Source organism: Suncus etruscus, chromosome 19 (assembly GCF_024139225.1).
Source record: "Suncus etruscus isolate mSunEtr1 chromosome 19, mSunEtr1.pri.cur, whole genome shotgun sequence".
Classification (NCBI taxonomy): domain Eukaryota; kingdom Metazoa; phylum Chordata; class Mammalia; order Eulipotyphla; family Soricidae; genus Suncus; species Suncus etruscus.
This window is the reverse complement of record NC_064866.1, coordinates 27134290-27161530: the sequence shown is the minus strand read 5'-3', so window position 1 is coordinate 27161530 and position 27241 is coordinate 27134290. Positions and strand designations below refer to the sequence as shown.

The 27241-nt window shown below is 42.2% G+C and overlaps 1 protein-coding gene and 1 non-coding gene across 2 annotated transcripts; one reads left to right on the top strand and one right to left on the bottom strand.

The window, feature by feature from the left end:
* The first annotated feature begins 2554 nt into the window (after nucleotides 1-2554).
* HENMT1 (HEN methyltransferase 1) lies at nucleotides 2555-27241 on the top strand. Its single transcript, XM_049765768.1, has 7 exons — nucleotides 2555-2575; nucleotides 4865-4993; nucleotides 9466-9578; nucleotides 11737-11871; nucleotides 20283-20462; nucleotides 24927-25104; nucleotides 26828-27241. The coding sequence occupies exons 1-7, from the start codon at nucleotides 2555-2557 to the stop codon at nucleotides 27239-27241; spliced, it is 1170 nt and encodes a 389-aa protein (XP_049621725.1).
* LOC125997676 (U6 spliceosomal RNA) lies at nucleotides 26225-26331 on the bottom strand. Its single transcript, XR_007491714.1, has one exon. It is a non-coding gene; the product is annotated as a U6 spliceosomal RNA (small nuclear RNA).

The following is a 27241-nucleotide window of genomic DNA, read 5'->3' as shown; positions in this document are numbered from 1 at the left end:
AATTTTATTTTTTTATTTTTAAATTTTTAATTTAATTTTTATTTTTATTTCTTAAATTTTTATTTTATTTTATTTTATTTTTTATTTTTTATTTTTTTATCTTGTTTTTATTTTTTAAATTTTTATTTTATTTTTTATTTTAAAATTTTATTTTATTTTATTATTTATTTTTTTTTTTTTTGGTTTTTGGGTCACACCCGGCAGTGCTCAGGGGTTATTCCTGGCTCCAGGCTCAGAAATTGCTCCTGGCAGGCACGGGGGACCATATGGGGCGCCGGGATTTGAACCGATGACCTCCTGCATGAAAGGCAAACGCCTTACCTCCATGCTATCTCTCTGGCCCTTATTTTTATTTTTTAAAATTTTTATCTTATTTTTATTTTTCTTAAATTTTTATTTTATTCTATTCTATTCTATTCTATTTTTATTTTTTAATTTTTTATCTTATTTTTATTTTTATTTCTCAAATTTTTGTTTTATTCTATTTTATTTTTATTTATTTTTTAAATATAATTTTTATTTTAATTATAGTGCTTACATATCGTTCACAGTAATATTCCAAGTACATATTTACATTGAATCAGGGGGATTCCCACCACCCAATTGTCCTCCCACAACGGCTCCCATCCTGCCTCCCATATTCTCCACTCTCACCCCAGGGGCTGCTAGAATGCGTGGTCCCTTCTGTGTCTAGTTTATTACTTAGTGGTCTTATAACTGTTTGGTCTTGGTGATTCATTACTGCCGCCTCCAATTGGGAGGCGGGACTAGAAAGTTCAAGTTATGTGGTTTGGTTTGAGGAAGAGAAAGGTAATATAATGGGGTAAAAATCGACTACGCCGACTATGAGCAGAGTCATTCTAGAGGTTCTCATCCTTGGTTTGAGGGACAAAGGAGGAAAAAAGGTGAAACACCAAAACAGCTTAAAAAGAGGAATCAAAGAACATATCCAGTGAGCACTATTTTATTTTTATTTTTTAAAATTTTATCTTGCTTTTATTTTTTTTTATTTTTATTTTTTTTGGTTTTTGGGCCACACCTGGTGACGCTCAGAGGTTACTCCTGGCTATGCGCTCAGAAGTCGCTCCTGGCTTGGGGGACCATATGGGACGCCGGGGGATCGAACCGCGGTCCATCCAAGGATAGCGCAGGCAAGGCAGGCACCTTGCCTCTAGCGCCACCGCCCGGCCCCATTATTTTTTAAATTATTTATTTTTATTTTTAAAAAAATTTTATCTTATTTTTATTTCTTAAATTTTTATTTTATTCTATTTTATTTATATTTATTTTTTACATTTTATTTTATTCTATTTAAAATTTTTTATCTTATTTTTATCTTTTACATTTTTATTTTATTGTATTGTATTTTATTTATATTTAAAATTTTATATCTTATTTTATTTTTATTTTATTATTTTAAATTTTTATTGTTAAATTATCTTTAAACACCGTGATTACAGATATGATTGTAGTTGTCATGTAAAGAACACTCCCCTTCACCAGTTAATTATTTTATCTTATTTTTATTTTTTATTTTATTTATTACTATTTTTTGGTTTTGGGGTGACACCTGGCAGTGCCTAGGGATCACTCTTGGCTCTACACTCAGAAATCACTCCTGGCAGTCCCGGGGACTCATGGGATACCAGGATTTGGGCCACCGTCTTTCTGCATGCAAGGCAAATGCCCTACCTTCATGCTATCTCTCTGTTCCCATTCTTTAAAAAATTTTTTTATCTTTTTATTTTTATTTATTTTATTTTATTTTATTTTTGGTTTTTGGGCCACACCCGGCGTTGCTCAGGGGTTACTCCTGGCTGTCTGCTCAGAAATCTTTTTATTTTTTTAATTTTTATTTTACTTTATTATTTTGTTTATTTTGGTTTTTGGCAGCGCTCAGGGGTCACTCCTGGCTCTACGCTCAGAAATCGCTCCTGGCAGGCTCAGGGGACCATATGGGATGCCAGAATTCAAACCACCGTCCTGCATGCGAGGCAAACACCCTACCTCCATGCTATCTCTCTGGCCCCTTATTTATTTTATAAAATCTTTATTTAAGCATCCTATTTACAATTGCATTTGGTTGTATTTGGGTTTCAATCATACACTGAACACTCCCCCCCTTCTGAAAATCTCTGTTTTTAGTCTTTTTTTTGACAAATGGGTGCTACTGAGGACAAATTGAGCAACCTGGAAGACTGTGCTCAGGAGTTCCCACAGCTAGGAATGGTCAGGTTACCTACGGAAACTAGTCACAAAGTAAAGAATGACTGATTAATGGGTATTCATGGAATGTGCATTAAGTAATTAAGCTGAGCTTGTTTGCCATTATTTGGAACAATATTTAACCGAATTCCTTCTGTGGCTGGAAGTAACGGGGAGAAGAAGGGAGAAAACCTCTTTGCATGCTCTCATTCCTATTTTACGCAGCTATCGATTGAATATTGCAAGTTCTTCTAAAAATTGTTCTGTTATATTTACAGCCCAGTGGTTGTTATTCATAGAACCTGCAGGAGACGGCTGCCTTTGGGTTTCAGCGACTGCTAGAAACAAAATGGAAGAAAGAAACTTGGAGGTAAAGTAAATGTCTTATTAAGAGTTTATAATCTTTTAAGATTGCCTGTCAGGTCACTGCAAGTAAAATCCTTTGCTTTTAGCCCCGACCTAGTATTTCCTTGCTGTTTGGTTGGTTAGAGTATAAAGATAAAAATCCCACATTTGGTGCATATGATGTACAATCTTACTTAAATCAACAATTGTTATTTTAGGTAGCAAGATCTTAAAAGCACTCCAAAGTATTTTTCTAAATTTAAAGAGCCTTTCTGCTCACCTGGAGATTTTGTACTTGAATATTTTGGGGGAGGAGGGCTGTGAGAGGTGTATCAAATCTTCATTGGAATGACATTTCTAGAGAATGATGCCTGGTTTCGGAAATCACATTTGGGGCTGGCACTTAAGTTGTAATTCTGAACTGAACTACCTATTGTTTGCCATTTACTCCACTTGGCTGGGGTATGCTTGAAATGTGCAGTGAATTTGTACTTTATTTACATTTTGAGACCCAATTTAATAGCAATGTCTTGCTGGTGTTTGGAATAGCGTAGATTATATGAATCTACTTTTTAAAATTGATTGATTAAATTGATTTAAAGTGATTGATTTGAAACCCAACTCCAGATCCAGTATTTTTTGATGAAACATTTGGAATTTAGAACCTGTGTAAAATATACAGTGAAATTTGAAAGATACATAATATGAAAAGCAAAAAAGTAAACACATACTGATTTCATCTAGAGATGGGACTAAAGATACTGTCAACTTAAATAGTATACTTATACCATCTCACATTTTTTTTTTTTTTGTGGTTTTTGGGTCACACCCGGCAGTGCTCAGGGGTTACTCCTGGCTCCATGCTCAGAAACTGCTCCTGGCAGGCACGGGGGACCATATGGGACGCCGGGATTCGAACCGATGACCTTCTGCATGAAAGGCAAACGCCTTTTTCTTTTCTGTGAGGTCCAAATAGAAATTTATTCTGATACTTGTAGAAAGATTTTTTTTTTTTTTTGGGTTTTTGGGCCACACCCGGTGACGCTCAGGGGTTACTCCTGGCTATATGCGCTCAGAAGTCGCTCCTGGCTTGGGGGACCATATGGGACGCCGGGGGATCGAACCGCGGTCCGTCTCCTAGGCTAGCGCAGGTAAGGCAGGCACCTTACCTCCAGCGCCACCGCCCGGCCCCAGAAAGATTTTATTAATGAGGCTTATACAGGTAGACATAATCCAATTGCAATAAGAGTATTGCGCTGGGGAAAGAGTGAGCTTAATTTCAGAATTAACAGGGAAATTTGGGAGGGGGTCTGTAGTCAATGATCAGAACAGGGATGCCCTATGGAGCAAGGGTATGGGAGATTCTTGTTGAAGCGGGCCAGAGTTACCAGATATCAAGGATGAGTGTTGAGGAATTGGATTTGAAGTCCAGGGGAATTCTTTCTAATCAGTAGAATTTTTGCTAAAACTGATTGAGGCAGGCCAAAGATAGACAGGATCTAGTAGGTAGAGGTGCTTATCATGTTTGGAAAATTAATCATGTTTGGGGAGAATTAATCGTTTATTGCCTGTTGAACCACAGGTCTTGCTTGGTAGTTCCATCTATGAGTGGTTTCTTGTGCCTTGGAGGTTTATTGCTTTATTAAATTCTTCCATAAGTAATCTTCCCTTCAGCTGAGTCTAAGCTTTAGGAAGCATAATGCCATACTATTATTTAATGGTGTGAAAGGAAGCTACATATTTTGAGGAGAAAGGAAATGTAGTGTTGCCCAAAGACTGTAGCGCACAGAGGGGTTTGAAAGGCCAATGATGTTCGTTAGATTGGTGAGGGGGATAAAGCTTTTGCTCTATTGAAAGTCATGCTTGGGGGCCGGAGCGATAACGCAGCAGTAGGGAGTTTGCCTTGCTTGTGGCAGACCCTGTAGGGACCTTGGTTTGATCCCCCTGCGTCTTATATGGTCCCCCATGCCAGCAGCGTTTTCTGAGCGCATATCCAGGAGTAACCCCTGAGTGTCACAGGGTGTGACCCCAAAAGAAAAAAAAGTAATGCTTGATTTAAAATATGACCCCTTGGGGCCAGAGAGATAGCATAGTGGGAGGGCATTTGCCTTGCATGTGGCCAATCCAGGAGGGATGCTGTTCGATTCCCCGCATCCCATATGGCCCCCCAGTGTACCAGGGTGATTTTTGAGTGCAGAGCCAGGAGTAATCCCTGAGTGTTGCCGGCTGTGGCCCAAAAACCAATCTATCAATCAATCAATAAAGTTTAAAAAATAAATAAAACATGACCCTTTCCTTGTTTGTAAACTTCCAGAGCAATAATACGATTGATGGTAATTTTGAAGAAGTTACTGTCAAGAAGGTAATTGAGTTTAAACCTCCATTATACAGACAGCGTTACTACTTTGTGAAAAATTTAGTGAATCAACATAAACCCAAGAAGGTATGTATCTTTAAACATTTAAAGATCAAGGCTGGGGCCAGAGAGATAGCATGGAGGTAAGGCACTTGCCTTGCATGCAGAAGGTCTGTGGTTCAAATCCTGGCACCCTGTATGGTCTCCCAAGCCTACCAGGAGAGATTTCTGAGCATAGAGCCAGGAGTGACCCCTGAGCACTGCCAGGTGTGACCCAAAACCAAAAAAAAAAAAAAAATCAAGGCTACCCCATTCTGTCAAATAAAAAAAAATCTTGTAAGGATCAGTAAGTAAGCAGAAATTGTTCAAAAAAAGTTCTGGAGAAGAGAAAAAGATGATTCCAATAGAGAGCTTGCTAACCATAAGATCTACCTGTGTCCTAAGAGTTGCACAAAAGGTTTTTTGTTTTTCCTTTCTAAATTTTAGAGTAGGAGGATCTGGTTCACACAAAATAGTGCTTAGGGGGAACCATACAGTGACAGGTTGAACTTGTCTCTGCTGTATCAAGGTAAGTTCCTTATCCCTGTAATTTCTTGCATTCTTGAGGTGTTAAGTTTTAGAGTTCAGTAGACTTTTTCTTTCCATGAATGAGTAGTGTCTCATGTACTTTCATATTCAGGTGTGTAATTTCACTGTTAGCATTTGAAAACCAAATCACTTCCCAACCACGAGTACTGTTCATTACTGCCATTACCTTTATTAAAAAAACTAAAAAAATTTTAAGGAATAGTTATTGACACCATGATCACAAAGTTGTTCATAATAGAGTTGTTTCAGACATACAATATTCCAACATCAGTGTCCCTTCTTCATCAGTATCCTTAGATTTCCTCCCACCCCTCAGCCTGCCCCTTTGGCAGGTAGGTATATAATAAATTGATTTCATATTACTTGGCCGAATAAGTATTCAGAAAATTAAAGAAAGCCAGTTTGTGATAATTAATTGTCTTATGTTTTAAATCTTTATTATTCTAGTAGAGGACAACCATATGCCTCATTAGGGAGTGCTGCACTCAATGCCACATGTTAGGAACTTTGTCCTATTTTTATTGCTATAAATTCCTTAATCTGTTGCTGCTTCACGAAGTTCTGTATAGTTCTTTTAATTCTAAATGTTTATTTAGCTGGATAGAGTTAGTGAGGTGTTCATTTCATTGAGTTTTTGTACTGTATCCTTGTATATTGTTTTGACTCATAGTTTCATCTGATAGGTCTGTATATCTTATATAGGGACCTTCCTTTGTATGTAAATTCATTTTTTTTAATTTTGCTGCTTTTCGTATTCTATCTTTGAGTTTTTTTTTTTTTGTCATTTTGAGTAGAATGTGTTTTGGAGTTTTCTTAATTGGGTCTTTTTTCTCTAGGATACTTCAAACTTCTTAGATCTTAGTGCCTGTAATCAACAACTCAGAGAAGCTCTTATCAATGATCTTTTTTTTTTAAACTTTTGTTTCCTCATCCATTTGTCTACCTATTCTTCAGGGACTTCAGTAATTCTTATATTATGCCTCTTGAACCCATCTCATAGCTTGCTGATTTGCTGTTCATTTCTTTTTAGAGAACTTTCTACCATCTGCTTTTCCTAGCTGTTCCCTCATCTTAGAGCTCTTTGATCTTTTGCTCAGCTACTGCTATTCTGCTATTCAAAGCTTCTACTGACTTACTTTTTTTAAACTTTTTTTTGTTTGTTTGTTTTTGTTTTTGGGTCATACCCAGCGGCAGTCAGGTTTACTCCTGGCTTTACGCTCAGAAATTATTCCTGGCAGACTCAGGGGACCATATGGGATGCCAGGATTCGAACCACTTTACCTCCATACTATCTCTCCGGCCCTCTATTGACTTCTTAAATATCACCTACTTTGTACATCATTTCTTTTTTTAATTTTTATTTATTTTTTTGTACATCATTTCTGACTTTAGTTGTTTCATTTTAATCCTCATCCTTTCTTGTGCTTGGTTGACTATGTGTGCTATCATATCTTTGAACACATTGAACGTTCTCATCATAGTGCCACTATAGACACTGTCTGAGGATTTACTGGTGTTGTTTATATCTTTGGTAATATTGTTTTCACTCATTGAGTTTGGTAAGTTTCTGTGTTTCCTGCAACAGTTTTCTAGTCTTCTTGCTGTGCTTGGGGTGAGTCTTTCTAGTTAACACACCTGGCAGATGCAGAGGGATTAGGCTGGAGGCTGTTCTGTCTTCTCTGCCTGTTTTCACAGAATGATAGAATAGCTTTCCTCAGCATATAATTTGCTGAGTAGGTGTATACATTTCAGGAACTGTGGTGTGGGGTCTTAATATGGAACAAGTTTGGTATGGAGGCTTCTGGGACATGCCTGGCAAGGGAGGGGGCTCTGCCTCCCAGTCTGGAATAGACCCAGTGATATCCTTCAGAGGCAAACCTCAGTTGGCATAATTGAGCAGCAAGCAGAAGGTCATGATAAAGGGATTTCTTCTTATTTTTTTTTTTGAGCTACAACCAGTGGTGCTTAGAACTTTCTCCTGGCAGTGCTTAAGGGACCCTGTCTGGTGTTGGTGATCAAACCTAGGTCTGCTGTGTGCAAGGCAAGTGTCCTCCTGCTGTACTATCTCTCAAACCCCTTTCTAGGATTTTTCCTTGATAGAGATGAATAAACAAAATCAGATAGAACTGGGTGAGGGGAAGAGAAGAGGATAGTAGGATTAAGTAGTAGATGATGTTGGTTTGGAAACGACCAATATTTTGCAGGGAGCACTGTTTGTGGAGATACTGCATTCTTTCCTCCCTCTAAGGCAGTGCTTCTCAAATAGTGGGGCGTGCCCCCCAAGGGGGCATGAGGCTCTGTAAAGGGGGGGTGCATTTGACCTTGGCAAACACTGTCATAATAAGCTAAGCCCCATGTTTATGTCTTTGTATGTCTCTGGAGCTGAGAATTGCTGTGTCCTGTTTCAAACCCCCCTTCGAAAAGCTATGCATTGCAAAATGTGCTCATTGTAGCCATTTTTTTTTTTTTGGTTTTTGGGTCACACCCGGCAGCACTCAGTCGTCATTACTGGCTATATGCTCAGAAATTGCCCCTGGCAGGCCTCGTTGTAGCCATTAATCCAGACATCATCTCTGATTAAAAAAGTAGTCCCAATTATTTTATATATTTCTGGTTTGCAGATTAAAGTTTTTTAAAATTAAGATACTATTTACAGCAGGAGTCTCAAACTCAATTTACCTGGGGGTCACAGAAGGCAAAGTCAGTAAGCCTTGAACATTGGGGGGGTGTGACCCAAACAACTAAAACAAAGCAAAACAAAAAAAGATTCCTCAAGGGCAGGGCCACAAAATGTTGTACGGAGGGCTGCAAACGCCCCACAGGCCACGAGTTTGAAACCCCTGATTTACAGTCAAGGGGGGGGGGCATGAAAAATGTTTTCTTCTTCCTAGGAGGGCATGACAGAAAATAATTGAGAAGCACCGCTCTAAGGCAATCCAGAGTTCAGAACTATAAGGGAAAGAGGGAAGACTTGACCAAAATAAGGCTAAATCCCTGATTCTCCAAATAGATCTCGACAACTTCAGTTACTTATTGGAGTCAATTAACTACCTGGAAGCTGTTGGAGATTTTTTATACGTAGATAGTTACCATTGCATGTCCTGAGTTTTAGCTTCATTTGTCTTTTTTTCTCTCGGGTAGAGTTCAGAAACTTAGTAGTTCACTTGTAGTTAGTGAAGACTTTAATATAGGATTAAAATAAATCGATTTAATAAAAACATGAGTCATACGAGTGTCTATTGCAAAGTTATTGAAAAGCAGTGGTAAAGCTCAGGCTTCATTCAGCAGTTTTTGTAGGCATCCATTTTTTTGTTTCAAATGAGGACGTTGCTCACAAGTACAAAATTTACTTTTAGGCACTACCTGTGGTTTATGTGTTTTCCAGTGTCAGGACCTTACTATCTGTCTGATATTTCATTCAGTAAGAGCAGGTGCTTATAAAAGCCTAAAACACCCTTTTTCCTAGGTTATGGGTCATTCATAGGACTTTTCTTCTTTCAGGTTGCTTTATTCTTTTTCCAAACTCAGTGATGCTAAGGGATTACTCCTGGCTCTGTATTCCTGGAGTCACTCCTGGAAGCTAGGGGGACCATATGGGATGCCAGGGATCAAACTTGGGTTGACCTTGTGCAATGCAAATGCTCTACCTATTGTGCTCTCTAGCTCATCCAGTCAATTTATTTTTTTATAGTAAGTAATTTCTTCAATGAAGGGTCTTTTTCTTTTTGTCTTAAGTACTCCAAGCATGAAATAGCTTTGGTCACCAACCCAAGATTCTCTGTTTCATCTCTGATTGATAGAAGAACAATACCACCAATGAGATGTCTTTTTGCCCATGCCCATTGCCCATTACCAAAGGTCCTTCTATGTAATTTTATTATTGAAATCCTCTCAAAAAGAGAAAAAAATTAATTGTATTTGTCTTCTCTGGCTATAAATGCTTTTGAAATAACATTCTGTCTTATTGCTAGGTTGCTGACTTGGGCTGTGGTGACGCTTCACTCTTATGGCTGCTAAAATTTCACAGTTGCATTGAGCTGCTTGTTGGAGTAGATATTAATGAAGATAAACTGAAATGGAAGGGGTAATTTCAAGTTTTTATGTAAATTCTTCTTTTTTTTTTTTTTTTTTTTTGGCTTTTGGCTTTTGGGTCACACCCGGCAGCGCTCAGGGGTTACTCCTGGCTCCATGCTCAGAAAATCACCCCTGGTAGGCACCGGGTACCATATGGATGCCGGGATTCGAACCACCATCCTTCCACATGAAAGGCGAACACCTTACCTCCATGCTATTTCTCCGGCCCCAATTTCAAGTTTCTGATGTAGTTCTGCATCAATCCCAAACTTGTGGCATTCTATTCTGTTCTTTTACATAACTTTTTAAAAAAAATCATTTTTATTGTGACCAACATGAATTACAAATTTTTCACAGTAATATTTGCGGTACATAGTGGCATTGAATCAGGTATCCCACCACCAGTGTTGTCCTCCTTCTACCCCCAGTTCCCAGCATCCCCCTTCTTTGTCCCCTCCCCCCCCACTGCTAGGGTAACTGGTCCCCTTTGTGTATAGCTTGTTGAATAACTTTTGAAAGATTAACTCAAATTATCCCAGGCAAGATTGACTCAGATTATCCCATACAAGGTGGGCAAAGGTTCCAGGCTACTTTTAGTTAGAAAAACTAACAGTTTTCCATTTGTGCATGTGTCAGTGTCTACCTAATTACATTAGACATCCACAGTGTGTTTTATGACTTTTCCTTTAAGTAGGAAGGGTGGAGTGCCAGGGCATACCTAAGTTTTAGGGGGGCTCAGCCCACCAGATGTATCCTCAGATTTTCCTGGTGGGTAGAACTAATTTAACCCCCATGGGGTTCCTCAAAAGGCCCACTGTGGACGCCTTTTTCGCCTGCGTGGATGGTTGAGGAATTTCCAAAGAGATGCCTGGCAGTACATTTTCAGCCAGTATTTGACTATCTCTCCTTTGTATATATCAGGAAAAATATTGGCCTCTATCAAATAATGTGGCTCAGAAATTCCAGTACCAAAGATTATTTGAGAACCCTTTTTCTGGATATAACCAGCCCTAAAAGCAAAGACAATTTTTTCTCTTTTTCAAAAATGTCCTTGCAGCTGCAGTTTCTGGTAATCAAGGTATAACCAGAATGCAAATCTTCGACTATTGACCCTCCTTTAGAAATAGGGAAACTCATTTTTGGGGATTTGGCACCTCCCTTTACTTAACCTCTAAAATAATAGAGTCCAGCCTAGAAAGATCAAGTTTCTAGATATTTCCTACTTCCTCCTAATCCTGATTTTGCATTTGAAGTAAGCTTGAGTGTAACCTTCTCTCTTGTAACTTAGAATTTTTACATCACATCCATAGCTTAGGTATTGTTACTGTTGTACTATGCTTTGTGATTAAAATTATTCTTTACCTCTGGCTAATTTTACCCCTATAAATTCCCCTGCTCAAAAAATTAAACTGTCAGGGTCGGCGAGGTGGCGCTATAGGTAGGGTGTCTGCCATGCAAGCACTAGCCCCGTGTCCCATATGGTCCCCCAAGCCAGGGGCAATTTCTGAGTGCTTAGCCAGGAGTAACCCCTGAGCATCAAATGGATGTGGCCCGAAAAACCAAAAAAAAAAAAAATTCAACTGTCACACACTCATCAGATGTGAGTCCCCATACTTCCTGTGTGGTAATCATTTCTGCAATATTATTCTGTTCGGCCGCTCGTGCTCCTGCTTTCTTCTCATGAGTACTATGACCCACTAGAATTGCTGAGACGCAGGATACCTGCAGCAGTGGAGGAAATGGCTCAAAGGGGTGAACTCATGGTTTAGATGTAAGAACTTTAGATTCAGCCCCTGGCACTTCATGATTTCTCCAGAACTCTACTGGTATGTCCACCCAAAACAAACTTACCATTTCCCTACCTTTAGAACAAACCAGAGTCAGAAAATCCCTGAGCTAGGAGAACAAAGGAATTACAAATAGTATCAGATCATAAAAAGTTTGTTCTCAATGCCTAGTTATTCCCTTACCTTAGGTAGTTTACTCTATGAGCTGATGCTTAATTGATCAAATTATGGAAAAGAGGTCATATCCAACTTACCAGTATAGGTAGAATAAAGTGTTAGTCAGAGTTCTGATGTTAGTGAAGTAGTTCTCAATATAGATTATTGTGTTTTAAAAAAAGATGATTGTGTTCAAATGTTCCCTCTTCAATACTTCCTTTGCAGGAGTAAGTTGTCTCCATTCTTGGGGGATTTTCTAAGTCCTCGGGATCTGGATTTGACTATTTTTTTGTATCACGGTTCTGCAGTAGAGAGAGATTCTCGTTTGCTTGGATTTGATTTGATAACATGTATTGAATTGTAAGTATTTTCCATATACAGTTACTTGAAACATCAGAATTAGTTAGTCATAGTAGATTATATTCTAAATATATATTTTAATCATGATCTTAGTTCTTATTTGTAAAGTTAATTTCTTGTCAATTGAAATTAACTGAATATTTTCCAACTTTTTATTTTGGGGCCACATCTGGCAGTGATCAGAGGTTACTCCTGGTTCTGTACTCATAGATAACTCCTGGCAGTGCTCAGGAAACCACATGGGATCCTGGGGATTGAACCCAGATCTGTCGCATGCAAGTCAAATGCTCTACCCACTGTGCTGTCATTCTGGCCCCTATCTTTAAACTTTTGGAAATCAGTAGCTTCAAATTTAAAGATAAGTTGAAAAAAATTATACCAGAAACACCTATACTTTCTAGACCCATTTGTTGATAGCATTTTCCAAATGTTCTTTTCTTTTCTTGGCTTCCCAAGTGTTACTTGGGGGACCCAGGTCCATTTCTGAGATTCTTTGCCAAATGAGTCAGATGGTTCAATGCCAGGACAGTTTGGTTCCTATGGTGCTGGGGATTACCATGCCTACACCTGAAAGTGCTCAGGGACCAATGCCCTACCTGGCCATATTGGGAAAGTGGATAGCATTTGGTATGCAAGATTGAATTTGTATCTACAGACTGTGTAGGCCACAGGGGTCTCAAACTCACAGCCTGCAGGCCGTTTACGGCCCTCCACGCAACATTTTGTGTGGCCTTCAAATATCGCAGTATTCGCAATTATTCGCTTCCGAATAATCGCAATAAAAATCGCATTATTAAAAAAAATCACATTAAACATTTGCATATCCAGAGCAGTTTCGTTAGGGGTATGCAAATGTTTAATGTGATTTTTTTTGTGATTTTTTTCCCTTACTAATGCGATTTTTATTGCGAATATTCGGTAAGCAAAATTCCTTATGTGGCCCTGCCTCACCCTGACTTTGCCTCCTGTGGCCCCCAGGTTAATTGAGTTTGAGACCCCTGGTGTAGGGTCTCTGCTTACAGTTTTGCACAAGAAATCAGACAGGAGAAAATGCATTTTTGACCAAGGATTGTTGAGCTGCATTTTGGATCTCAATGAGTCAGCCAAGCTTCTTTTTTGGCTGCTTTCTGCTGCCATTTTTTATTAGCCAGAATTTAGCATAACTGAGAATCAGGGTTGACATAATTAAATGTACTTGTGTTAATTCAGAAAAGATAAAAGGAAAAAGTAAAGCGATTTTACATGTGTATGGCAACAGACTAGGCATCTGCACTAGCCCTATGAACTAGCCCTTGTTTTTTGTTTCTTTCATAGCTAACAAGCTGTCAGTAGAAAGACTTTTAATGACAGAGCTATATATCTGTCATTCTTTCACATTTCTCCTTAGATCGAGTATTCTCTTCATGTCTCTTTTCTGACTCAGTCTGTATTACTTGGTGGTGAATCATATATTTTGTAATATATTACCCCTGTCTTAAGAGGGATTCCACCTTTTTTTTTTGACACTATGGTTTACCTTCTTTTTATTTTATTTTATTTTATTTATTTATTTTTAAACTTTTATTTAAACACTGTGATTACAAACATGACTGTAGGTCATTTTTTTGTTTGTTTGTTTGTTTTGTTTTGTTTTGTTTTTGAGTCACACCTGGCAGGATCAGGGGACCATATGGGATGAACCACTTCAAACGCCCTACCTCCAGGCTACCTCTCTGGTTTTTAGTCACAAAAAGAACACCCCCCCTTCACCAGTGCAACATTCCTACCACCACTGACCCCCATCTCCCTCCTCCCATACCTCCTGCATGTATTCAAGGAAGGCTTTCTACTTCTCTCACCCATTAACATTGTCATGGTAATTGTTAGTGTATTGTTTCTGTATCTGCACTCACCCTTCTTTGAGGTAAGCTTCATATCATGAGCCAGTCCTTCCAGCTCTCATCTCTGGGCATTGTTACAATAATGCCTTTTATTTTTCTTAAAACCCATAGGTAAATGAGACTATTCTGTGTGTGTGTCTCTCTCCCTTTGTCTTATTTCACTCAGCATAATAGTTTCCATGTCCTTCCACGTATAGGAAAATTTCATGACTTTTATCTCTCCTGATGGCTGCATACTGTTCCATTGTGTATATGTCCCACAGTTTCTTTAGCCATTCATCTGTTGAAAGGCATCTTGGTTGTTTCCATAGTCTGGCTATTGTAAATAGTGCTGCAATGAATAGAGGTGTAAGGAAGGGAATTTTGTATTACATTTTTGTGTTTCTAGGGTATATCCCTAAGAGTAGTATAGCTGGATCATATGGGAGCTCAATTTCCAGTTTTTGGAGGAATCTCCATATTTTTTCCCATAAGGGCTGGATTAGACAGCATTCTCACTAGCAGTGAATGAGGAGAGTTCCTTTCTCCCACATCCCTGCCAGCACTGATTGTTCTTGTTCTTTGTGATTGTGTCTTCCTGATAATTAGTAATGTGGAACATTTTTTCGTGTGCCTTTTGCCATTGGTTTTTCTTCTTTGAGGAATTGTGTTTATTTCTTCTCCGAATTTTTTGATTAGGTCAAATGTTTTTTCTTGTTAAGTTCTTTCAGTAACTTGTATATTTTAGATGTTAGCCCCTTGTCTGATAGGTATTAGGTGAATAGTTTCTCTCATTCTGTGGGTGACTTTTGTATCCTAGGCACTATTTCCTTTGAGGTGCAGAAGCTTCTTCAGCTTAATATTGTCCATCTGTTTGTATTTGTTTCCACTTGTATGGAGAATGCTGTTACTGTCTTGAAGATGCCTTCAGTCTCAACGTCATGGAATGTTTTACCTACATGTTGTTCAATTTTACCTTATGGTTTTGGGTCTGATATTCAGGTCTTTAATCCATTTGGATTTTATCTTTGTGCATGGTGTTAGATGGAGGTCTGATTTCGCTTTTTTGAAAGTGGCTGACCAGTTGCCCCAACACCACATGTTGAAAAGGCTTTCCTTGCTCCATTTTGCATTTCTTTCCCCCTTTATCAAAGATTAATTGATTGTATGTCTGGGGAACATTTTCTGAATACTCAAGACTACTCCACTGATCTGAAGTTCTGTCTTTATTCAAATACCATAGTTTTAAAAAGACTATAGCTTTGTAATACAATTTAAAGTTGGGAAAAGTGATTTCCTCCTGTACTCATTTTCCCAAGGGTTTCTCTAGCTATTCATGGGTGTTTACTGTTACAAATGAATTTCAGAAGTGTTTTATTCCACTTCTTTGAAGAATGCCATGGGTGTCCTTAGAGGGACTGCATTAAATCTGTAAATGCTTTGGGAGTATTGCTATTTTAATGATGTTAATCCTGCCATGAGCAGGGATGTGTGTCCATTTCCTGTGTCCTCTTTTATTTCTTGCAGCATGGTTTTGTAGTTCTTTTTGTATATTTTTTTTCACATCTTTGGTTAAGTTGACTCCAAGATATTTGAGTGTGTATGACACTAATGTGAATGTTTTTCAATGTCTATTTCTACTCTATCAAATTTGGTGTATAAGAAGGCCATTGAGGGGCCGGAGAGATAGCATGGAGGTAAGGGATTTGCCTTGCATGCAGAAGGTTATTGGTTCTAATCCTGGCATCCCATATGGTCTTCTGAGCCTGCCAGGAGTGATTTCTGAGCATGGAGCCAGGAGTAATCCCTGAGCCTGAGCGCTGCCGGGTGTGACCCAAAAACTAAACAAAAAAAAAAAGAAGGCCATTGAGTTTTGTATGTTAATTTTGTAGCCTGCCACTTTGCTATATGACTCTATTGTTTCAAGAAGCTTTTTGAGAGAGTCTTTAGGGTTTTCTAAGTAGAGTATCATGTCATCTGCAAATAGTGAGAGCTTGACTTCTTCCTTTCCTATCTGGATTCCCTTGAAATCTTTTTCTTACCTAGTCAATAGGCAAGAACTTCCAGCACTATGTTGAATAGGAGTGGTGAGAGAGGGAATGTATTTTTTTTTTCTCTTCAGCTATGATTCACTACTAAAATTTTGCTCCTGGCCTCTATTTTCCTTCAGTAATGTTTTTTTTTTTTTTTTTTTTTTAAGATATTGCCTTCTTTTTTTAAAAGAATATTTTTATTTAAGCATCATGACTACAAACATGTTTGTAGTTGGGTTTTAGTTATAAAAATAAAGAACACACCCCTCTACGAGTGCAACCTTCCTACCAACAATGCCTTCCATTTCCCTACTTCCCCACACCCCGCCTGTATTCGTGACAGACATTCCATTTCTGTCACTCACTACCATTGTCATGGTAGATGTTAGTGTAGTTATTTCTTTAACTGAACTCACCACTCTTGTGGTAAGCTTCATATTGTGGGCTGGCCCTTCTAGCCCTCCTCTCTATTGTCTTTGGGTGTTATTACAATGCTGTCTTTTATTTTTCTTAAATCCCACAGATGAGTGAGACTATTCTGTATCTATCTGCAATGAATATAGGTGTGCAGAAAATATTTTGTGTTGTGTTTTTGTATTCCTAGGATATATCTCTAGAAGTGACATAGCTGGGCCCGGAGAGATAGCACAACGGTGTTTGCCTTGCAAGCAGCCGATCCAGGACCAAAGGTGGTTGGTTCGAATCCCGGTGTCCCATATGGTTCCCCCATGCCTGCCAGGAGCTATTTCTGAGCAGACAGCCGGGAGTAACCCCTGAGCACCGTCGGGTGTGGCCCAACCCCCCCCCCCCAAAAAAAAAAAAAAGAAGTGACATGGGAGTTCAATTTCTAGGTTTTTTTTTTTTTTTTTTAAAGAATCTCCATTTTGTTTTCCCTAAAGTGTGGACTAGATGGCACTCCTACCAACAATAAACGAGAGTTTCTTTCTCTCCAGCAGTATGTTGAATAGAAGTGCTGAGAAAGGGGCATCCTGTGTTGTACCAGATTTTAGAGGAAATGCTTTTAGTTTATCTCCACTGAGAATAATATTTGCCATAGCCTTGACTATATTGAGAAAAGCTCCTTACCTTCCTATCTTGTTGAGGTTTTTTTTTTTTTTATCAGGAATGGGTGTGGATCTTATTGAATGCTTTCTCTGAATCTTTTGATATGAACTTAGTTTTTGTTTTTTCTTTTGTTAATATGGTATAATATGTTGATTGATTTATGTATGTTAAACCATCCTTGCAATCCTGGATGAAACTTACTTGGTCATTGTGTATGACCTTATTATTATTATTATTATTATTTTTTGTTTGTTTGTTTTTTGGGCCACACCCAGTGATGCTCACGGTTTCTCCTGGCTATGCGCTCAGAAATCTCTCCTGGCTTGGTGGGGGGACCATATGGGATGCCGGGGGATTGACGCCTTAACCTTTGCACCACTGCTCCGGCCCCCTCATTGTGTATGACCTTCTTTTTTTTTTTTTTTTTTTTTTGGTTTTTGGGCCACACCCGTTTGACGCTCAGGGGTTACTCCTGGCTATGAGCTCAGAAATCGCCCCTGGCTTGGGGAGACCATATGGGACGCCGGGGGATCGAACCGAGGTCCGTCCTACGCTAGCGCTTGTAAGGCAGACACCTTACCTCTAGCGCCACCTTCCCGGCCCATGTATGACCTTCTTAATGAGGCCTTGGATTTTATTTGCCAGGATGTTGTTGAGGATCTTTTCATCTGTTTTCATCAGGGATATTGGTCTGTGGTTTTTTGTTTCTTTTTGTTTGCAGCATCTCTGTCAGGTTTAGGTATCAGACTGATGTTAGCTTCATACAAACTATTTGGGAGTATTTCTTCAATTTCCTGAAAGAGCCTGAAAAGGATTGATGGTAATATCTCTTGAAAGTTTTGAAAGAATTTGTTAGTGAATTCAAAATCCTGGACTTTCGTTTTTGGGAAGACTTTTGATTAGCATTTTAATTTCCTCAGTAGTGATGGATCTATTTAGATATGCTAGATTGGGGCTGGAGAGATAGCATGGAGGTAAGGTGTTTGCCTTGCATGCAGAAGGTTGGTGGTTCGAATCCTGGCATCCCATATGGTCCTCCGAGGCTGCCAGGAGCAATTTCTGAGTGTAGAGCCAGGAGTAAACTCTGCCGGGTGTGATCCAAAAACCAAAAAAAAGGTCTGGGGCCAGAGAGATAGCACAGCGGTCAGGTGTTTACCTTAGATGCAGAAGGATGGTGGTTCAAATCTTGGCATCCCATATAGTACCCCGAGCCTGCCAGGAGTAACCCCTGAGCGCTTGCTGGGTGTGACCAAAAAAAAAAAAAAAAGATATGCTAGATTATCTTGACTCAACTGTGGAAGATTATAAGAGTCTAAGAATTTATCCATTTCTTCCAGGTACTCATGTTTTGTGGCATAGAGTTTCTCAAAGAAGTCTCTGATTACCCATTGAATCTCTGTAGTATCTGTAGAGATCTCCCCTTTTTCATTTTTAATGTAGTTTATTGAGTTTCTCCCTTTGTGAGTTTTGCTAGTGCTTATTTATTTTTTGTGTTTGTTTATTTTTCAAAGAACCAACTTTTGCTTTTGTTGATCTTTTGGATTTTTATTTTTATTTTCACTTCATTGATTTCTGCTTTAAGCTTTGTTATTTCCTTCTGCCTATCTTTTTGGTTCATTTTGTTGATCTTCTCCTAATTTTATAAAGCTGTATATGTAAGCCCCTTCTTCCTTCCTGATATGTGCTTGCAAAGCTATACATTTTCCTCTTAGTACTTACTGCTTTTGCTTGTGTCCCACAAATTCTGATAGCTTGTATCTTCATCTGCATTTGTTTCCAGGAATCTTTTGATTTTCTCTTTGACTTTATCTCTGACCCACTGGTTGTTAGTGAGGTTTTCAATTTGTTTGCCAAGTTTTTCAGTACAGTTATTCTAGTTTGTAGTTTTCTCATTTCTATTTTCATATCTTCTCAATTCTTATTTGTGGTTTGTTCAGCTCGATCCATGCTTTCTTTGAGTTCTATAAACATCCTCTATATTTCTCTAAATTCCTTATCTGAGAGGGTAAGTGAATGGCACTTTTTGGGTCATCAGAGTTGCCATCTTCATTTTCAAAGCATGATGTTGACCTGTGTTGTTTCCCCATTGTCACTCTCGTAGTGTGGTGTTTTCTGTGTGTTGTGCTGGGGTTCTTTGGCTAGAAGATGTATGTGGCAGCTAAGCAGAGCAGAGCATGCAGCAGGAACCAGGCTCTGTCTTTTGTGTGCAGTGACAGTTCACCTCTGCTGAGGTGCCCTGAGGTTATTTGTCTGTTGTCATGCCCCCAGGAGCTGTTCTGGCTGGGTAGTTCACTGCAGCCTCTTGGAGTAAATCAGGGTCTGTTCAAAATGTTTCCCACATGCCTAAGCACACAGCCTCCTTCAGTAATTTAAATTTATTGCAGGTTTCCCCTGTTTTCTTTATTTTATACTATTTTATGTTATACCCTTTTCAAGATTGTCATTCTGATACTTTGAAAGTTGGTGGTCTAAAGTGATTCTCAATTGGACTGGAGCACATGGTTTTTACATAGCCTTCACAGGTCTTCAACCACATGGGTCCTGGAGCTCTGCTGAATGTAGCCCCCCCCCCCAAAAAAAAAGAAATAAATTCAAGTGGATTTCCTGCCAGAAAATCTTACTCTGTCCTATGCAATTACACTTGTTACTCATTAATTTATACTTATGAACTAGATACACAACCACAGTCTAATAGTGTCAAGAAACAAAAGAAATCCATGTCAGTGTCCAATCTTTATTTCATCCTCAGTGTGCATCTATAGTTCAGTAAAGCCATTTTATAGCGATTTAAAATTTTCACTACCCTTTCAAATGATCTTACACGCAATGGTTGTCATATCTGCTTTATTTTTCATGGTTTTTTTTTTTTTTGTTCTTCTTGTGGGACATACTTGGCAGTGTTTAGGGCCACCAGGATCATGCTGCTGGTTAGGAAGCATGTGATATTGAGGGGATCAAATCCAGGACCTTGAGTCCTTGAACCACACAGCCTGTGCCTTTCATTTGGGCCATGGCTCCTCAGTCTTTCTCTGCCTTATTTGTCTTTGCTATTTCTGTAGAATATTTGCTAGTTGCTTTGTAAGCTAGCCCTCAATCTGAATTTGTCTGTTTCTTCATTGTAAATGAGAAGGGTGTTATTTTTGATGACTTGTCACAGTAGTAATTATGTGTCCTGATTCATGCATTGTAACAAGGGAGGCATGTACTCTCATAGCTTCATTAGAGATACTGGTAATGAGGTTTGGAGAGCACTGCAGAAAGTTTTTAGTGGGTTGAATGAAATTTATGTTGGGTGGGTGAAATTTATGAATAAATGTTTTTAGGTCACTTAAGTACTCACATATTCAAAGAAGAGATGAATGCATGCAGAAAGAGGAATTATTCTGCCAGATCAATTCAAAAAATGTTTTCAAGTAAATACAGCTCCTATGATCTTTCCCATTAACCATTTTAGAATAGAACATTTGGATCCTGAAGATTTGGCCAGGTTTCCCAAAGTTGTATTTGGATACTTTTCTCCAGCAATGGTCATCATCAGCACACCCAATATTGAGTTCAACCCCCTGTTTCCAACAGTTACCCTAAGAGATTCGGACCACAAATTTGAATGGAACAGAATGCAGTTTCAGACCTGGTACGTTCACTAGTGTTTCTGAATTGGTTTGATTTTAAGGGACTCAATGAAGTAAAAAAGAAAAACAAATCTCTACAAAGTAAATCTTAATATTCAGCTATTACTGAAATTATTTTACTCCAATAAAATTTCCTACAGGGGGGTTGGGGTGGAGAGATAGCACAATGGTAGGGCATTTGCCTTGCAAGCAGCCAATCCAGGACAGATGGTAGTTTGAATCCCAGCATCCCATATGGTTCCCTGTAGAATAACATATTGATTACTGAGTCCTGGATGGAGTGAGATGGATGAAGGTGAGATGGAAGAAGAGGCCTTTCTCTGCCGGCCCAGGGCCACGCACCTGCAATTCCCTCCAGCCGGTGGGTCTGAGGGTTCAGGGTAGCCGTGAGGAAAGACTCACAGCAATCAGTTTTCAGGAGATAATAAGGCCCTAGCCAATATGTGTAGCCTATAATCTTAAACCTTTTTTAAGCAGGCTCTTATCATCTGCCCTGACTTCTCCTGTTTTTGCCAGCCATCTCTCTAGCTAAATCCTCTCTCAGTAAACCCTTTTCACCCCTGAGGCAATCCTTTTGTTACCTACCAAAGACCCCTCCCAGATTAATTATTGAGTCCTGGATGGGGTTGGATGATGATGGGATGGATGAACGGTGAGATGGATGGATGGAGAGGCCTTTCTCTGCTGGCCCCGGGGCCAAGTGTCTGCAACCCCTTCCTTCCTGCTGGTGAGTCTGAGGGTTCAGGATAGCCGTGAGGAAATGATTCACAGGCAGTCATGTTTCAGGAGACATGAAGCTTTATTCAAAGCCCTAGCCAACAGGTATGGCTTCTATCATAACGTTTTATGCTGGTTCCATAATCAGCCCTGCATTCAACCTCTCTTCTCTCTCCATCCTGCTTCTCCTTCCTGAATATCTCTCCCCATCACTTCCTGCCCCTCAGGCAATTCTCCTGTTACCTTCCAAAGACCCCTCCCAGAAATGGGCAGGTCTTACTATCAGGGAAGGTTAGCAGGAAGATAGGGGTGGGGTGACAGTTCCTTGTGCCTGCCAGGAGTGATTTCTGAGCGCAGAGCCCAGGAGTAACCCCTGAGCACCACTGGGTGTGACCCCCCCCAAAAAAAAATTTCCCAAAGGGCTACGTAGTGTGGAAGTAAATTAAGGGAAGGGAAGTAGTACAGGGGTGAGGTGAGGCACTTGTTTTTTGTGCAGCCCACTTGGGTTTGATCACTAACACGGCATACATTCTCCAGAGATCTGCCAGGAACATATCCCCAAATAAACCAAAAGATTATAGAAGAACTCCTGCATTTGGGTAAAATAAGCAGAGAACTTGGTTGTCTTTCTTTAGTCAGGTCTCACTGGCAGGCAAGTGTGAAAGGAATGTATAGGCACTCTGCAATTTTATTATTTTATGATTGTGTCAGGGTATTTGTATGAAGATGTATCTAGGAATGAAAGAGCTATGACAGAGGTAGCACATGGGCTAAGGCACTTTTCTTGCATGGGGCTGACTTGGTTAAGTTTAATCCCTGTCATTGTGACAGGGAGTGACTCCTGAACACAGAACTAGAGTAGTCCCTGAGCTTTACTGGGTATGGTGTGGTCTCTATCCCCCGAACAGAAAGAAAAAAAATTAAAGAAGAGGTACTGTATTTCACCACATAATTGCCTCATCTTGTTTTTGTTTTCTTTCTCTCTCTTTCTTTCTCTCTTTCTCTCTTCTTTCTCTCTTTCTCTTTCTCTCTTTCTTTCTCTCTTTCTCTCTTTCTCCTTCTCTCTTTCTCTCTCTCTCATTCTCTTTCTTTCTTTCTCTTTCTTTCTCTCTCTCCCTTCCTTCCCTCCCTCCCTCCCCCTCCTTCCTTCTCTTTCCCTCCCTTCCCTTCCCCTTCCTTCCCCTTCCTTCCCCTTCCTTCCCCTTCCTTCCCCTTCCTTTCTCTTCCTTCCCCTCCCTTCCCCTTCCTTTCCCTTCCTTTCCCTTTCTTTCCCTTCTTCTGTCCCTCCCTCTCTCTCTCCCTCCCTCCCCTCCTTCCCCTCCCTCCCTTCCCCTCCCTCCCCTCCCCTCCCTCCCCTCCCTCCCCTCCCCTCCTTCCCCTCCCCTTCCCTTCCTCCCCTCCCCTCCCCTCCCTCCCCTCCCTCCCTCCCCTTCCTCCCCTCCCTCCCCTCCCCTCCCTCCCCTCCCTCCTCTCCCTCCCCTCCCTCCCCTCCCTCCCTTCCCTCCCCCCTCTCCCCTCCCTTCCCCTCCCCTCCGCTCCCTCCCCTCCCTCCCCTCCCTCCCTTCCCTCCCCCTCTCCCCTCCCTTCCCCTCCCCTCCCTCCCTCCCTCCCCTCCCTCCCCTCCCTCCCTCCCCTCCCTCCCCTCCCCCCTCCCCTCCCTCCCTCCCTCCCCTCCCTCCCCTCCCTCCCTCCCCTCCCTCCCCTCCCCCCTCCCCTCCCTCCCCTCCCTCCCCTTTCTCCCTCCCGCCCCCTCCCTTCCCTCCCCTCCCTCCCTTTCCCCTCCCCTCCCCTCCCCTCCCTCCCTCCCCTCCCTCCCTCCCCTCCCTCCCCTCCCTCCCCTCCCTCTGCTCCCTCCCCTCCCTCCCCTCCCTCCCTTCCCACCCCCCTCTCCCCTCCCTCCCTCCCCTCCCTCCCTCCCCTCCCTCCCTCCCCTCCCCTCCTCTCCCTCCCCTCCCTCCCCTCCCCTCCTCTCCCTCCCCTCCCCTCCCTCCCTTCCCCTCCCTCCCCTCCCACCCCTTCCCTCCCACCCCTCCCCACCCTCCCCTCCCCCCTCTCCCCTCCCTCCCCTCCCCTCCCTCCCCTCCCTCCTCCCTCCCTCCCCTCCCTCCCCTCCCCCCTCCCTCCCCTCCCCTCCCTCCCCTCCCTCCTCCCTCCCTCCCCTCCCTCCCCTCCCCCCTCCCTCCCTACCCTCCCTCCCCTCCCCTCCCTCCCCTCCCTTCCCCATCCCTCCCCTCCCTCCCCTACCCTCCCCTCCCTCCCCTCCCTCCCCTCCCTTCCCTCCCTCCCCTCCCTCCCCTCCCTCCCCTCCCTCCCCCTCCCTCTCTCCCTCCCTCCCTCCTCTCTCCCCTCCCTCCCCTCCCCTCCCCTCCTTCCCCTCCCTCCCTTCCCCTCCCTCCCCTCCCCTCCCTCCCCTCCCTCCCCTCCCCTCCTTCCCCTCCCCCCCCCTTCCTCCCTTCCCTCCCCCTTCCTCCCCTCCCTCCCCCTTCCTCTCTTCCCTCCCCCTTCCTCTCTTCCCTCCCCCTTCCTCCCTTCCCTCCCGCTTCCTCCCTTCCCTCCCCCTTCCTCCCCTCCCTCCCCTTCCTCCCCTCCCTCCCCTCCCTCCTCTCCCTCCCCTCCCTCCCCTCCCCTCCCTCCCCTCCCTCCCCTCCCCTCCCTCCCCTCCCTCCCCTCCCCTCCCTCCCCTCCCTCCTCTCCCTCCCCTCCCCTCCCTCCCTCCCCTCCCTCCCTTCCCCTCCCTCCCCTCCCCTCCCTCCCCTCCCACCCCCTCCCCTCCCTCCCCTCCCACCCCTCCCCTCCCTCCCCTCCCCTCCCTCCCCTCCTTCCCCCTCCCCTCCCTCTCCCTCCCCTCCCCTCCCTCCCCTCCCTCCCCTCCTCTCCTCCCCTCCCCTCCCTCCCCTCCCTCCCCTCCCTCCCTTCCCTCCCCTCCCTCCCCTCCCTCCCTTCCCCTCCCTCCCCTCCCTCCCTCCCTCCCTCCCTCCCTCCCTTCCTTCCTTCCTTCCTTCCTTCCTTCCTTCCTTCCTTCCTTCCTTCCTTCGTTTTTGGGTCACATCTGGTGTTGTTCAGGAGTTACTCCTGGCTCTGGGCTCAGAAGTTGGTCCTGGCAGGCTCAAGGGACCATATGGGATGCTGGAATTTGAACTGGGGTCTGTCCTATGTTGGCAGCTTACAAGGCAAACACCTTACCGCTGTGCTATTGCTCCGGCGCCATTGTTTTTGTTCTCAATAAGATGAAATAATATGGAAAAATACTTCATATACTTGCACTTCCAATTTTGGGCAATAAAAGAAAGAGCAGAAGAAAATTTGCACACTATCTATGAAGAGTAGGTGGTGAAATACGGCATGGGTTTGTGGGCCTCATACACTGGCTTTGGGGTTTCTCTATTCAGGAATATGAACATGGTTCTAGCTTTCAGCATGACTCAATCCAAACAGCAACTGGGATTGTTTTGCTGATGGCTTCCTTGTTCACCTCACCCTCCATTCTGCTTTGTAGTTTCCCTTTTGGCCCTTTGTATTCTTGTGGATGCTGACACTGTTGTTGCCTTCATGCTTTTCACAAAGCTAAGCAAACGATATTCAGTGGCATTATACATGCTCTAGCAATTTGCAACAAGAGTTGCTAAGTTTAGTTTGTGTGTGTGTGTGTGTGTGTGTGTGTGTGTGTGTGTGCTCGTTCAACTATTCTGCAGGAAGTACTTTAGTACCAGTTTAGAAAAAAATTGATTTTTTTTTCCTTTTCTTTCCAGGGCTTTAGATGTGGCTAACCTCTATAATTACTCTGTGGAGTTTACTGGGGTAGGGGAGCCACCTGCAGGATCTGAGGAGGTTGGATACTGTACCCAGATAGGAATCTTCCAGAAAAACCATGCCATGCCATCCAATCCATGTAAATCTGAACAGCACAGTGAAATTGTTTATAAACCTGTGAGTATTCTTTGTGAAGCAGCCTTTGCGGTGGGAACACTTTCAAACATTCCCCCCCTTCCCTATTATCAGCAGGGGCAGGAGTCCCCCACTGTAGATTATTTTGAGGATTGACCTAGGTAAAGGGATCTTGACCAGCAGTGGTGGAGGGAATTGGTCTTTTGGAACTCTGAGGACTATCTGGCCTGTGCTGGTGTCTGGAATGCCCTGGTGGTCCTCCCTGTGCCCACACTCCTCCTTTTATGATCTGTTGGTCCTGTCATGGGGGAAGAGGGAAACCTTCACAGCTCAGCGTCCCTCCGTCCAATTGTCAGACTGAGCCTTCAAGCTGCTCAGATCCTTTTGATGGAAATAGGTGAAGGAAAAAAAAACCTCCCTGCCAATGAACTTTCCCACTTCCCCTTTTTTATCATTTATCTTCTTTTTTGTTTGTTTGTTTGTTTTTGTTTTTGTGTCACACCCGGCAGTGCTCAGGGGCTACTCCTGGCTCTACACTCAGAAATCGCCCCTGACAGGCTCGGGAGACCATATGGGATGCTGGGATTGGAATCACCGTCCCTCTGCATGCAATGCAAACACTTTACGTCCATGCTACCTCTCCAGCCCCTATTTACCTTCTAATGACAGTTTAGGTGTGTTGGATGGACAACAAATATAGAAGCATGGCTGGAAGACTTGGATCATTAGACTTGGAAAGCAAAATCGGATCATGAGTGTCTTGGACAGTGCTTTGAGTCCCGTGAAAATGAGGCCATTTGACTAGTAGAGTTCAGACACAAGTGTGCACAGTTAAGGCTTTTACAGAAAGTTGTTGAGCACTTTGCCTGGTTCTCAAGTGTCCGTTTGGTGCTGAGGGTTGAATCCAGAGCCTCATACTTGCCAGACTTGTGCTCAACTATTTGAGTCCCTTTCATACTCCCTCCTTATCCCCAGTTAGTTCCTTTTGGCGGCACCAACCTTACTGTGTTCAGGATTTACTTCTGACTCTGTGCTCAGGATCACTCCTGATGAATTCAGGGGACTCTGTGGGATGCTGGAGATTTAATCTGGGTTGGCTGCATTTAGGGCAAGCATTTTAGCTACTCTACTATTCTCCGGCACCAATTCCTTTTTTCTTTTTTTTAATGTGGAACGCTTTAGGAATGTGCGTGTCATCCTTGCGCAGGGGCCATGCTAATCTTCTCTGTATCGTTCCAATTTTAGTATATGTGCTGCTGAAGCGAGCACTTTTTTTTTAAATTAAAATACTTTTTAATGTTGGAGATCCAACCTGGGTCTTATTTGTACAGGGCATGTACTTTATTGCTTGCTCATATCCTTGTCTCCAGTAAAATATGTATTTTTTGGTGGGGGAAGGTTGCACTTGGTAATGCTCCAGGAGATGCTCAGACCATAAGGGGCTAAGTACTAAACCTGGGCTTCCTGCATGCAGAGCATGTGCTCAGTCCATTGAGTTTCCTATCTACCCCCTGGCCAAGTTAATTTGTTTGTTTTGGGATCATACCCAGTAGTAGTCAGGAGTTATTCCTGGTACTGCACTCAGAAAAGCCATGGGGACCATATGTGATGCTGGGGATCAAACCAGGGTCAGCTGCATGCAAGACAAACACCCTACTCACTGCGCTATCACTCCATCCCCTAGGCCAGTTAATTATTAATGTTCAGAGGTATTAATTGTTATGAATTTTTCCCTATATTTTAGATTTTTTCTTTCCCTTATTAGATTTTTACAGTTACCTACCCAAGTTTGCAGCAAAAACGATTCCGCCAACTTGTGTTGACTAATGAAGTGTTCCGAGAAGTCCAGAGCATGAGACGTACATTTGTCCAAAACCTAAAGCCACCTAATGAAGAAAGTGCTAAGTCAGAAGACACTGGTCTCTCAAATGCCTGTATAACACTCCTGAAACCAGTCTTCACAGAGGCAGAGAAGAACAAAATCGAGAAGTCTCCTGCACCCTTCTGCATAGGAAACAACTTTTACGTGCCTTTGGAAAGACTCCTTGCTTATCCCAAGGTGAACCGCTTGTGTGAAAACATCGAGGTGCTGAAAGCTCTCCTTGCGGATTCAGTCGTGTTGAACAGCGATGGCTCCGCCCTGAAGGTTGACTTGCTGGATGAAGAAGAGATTTACTGA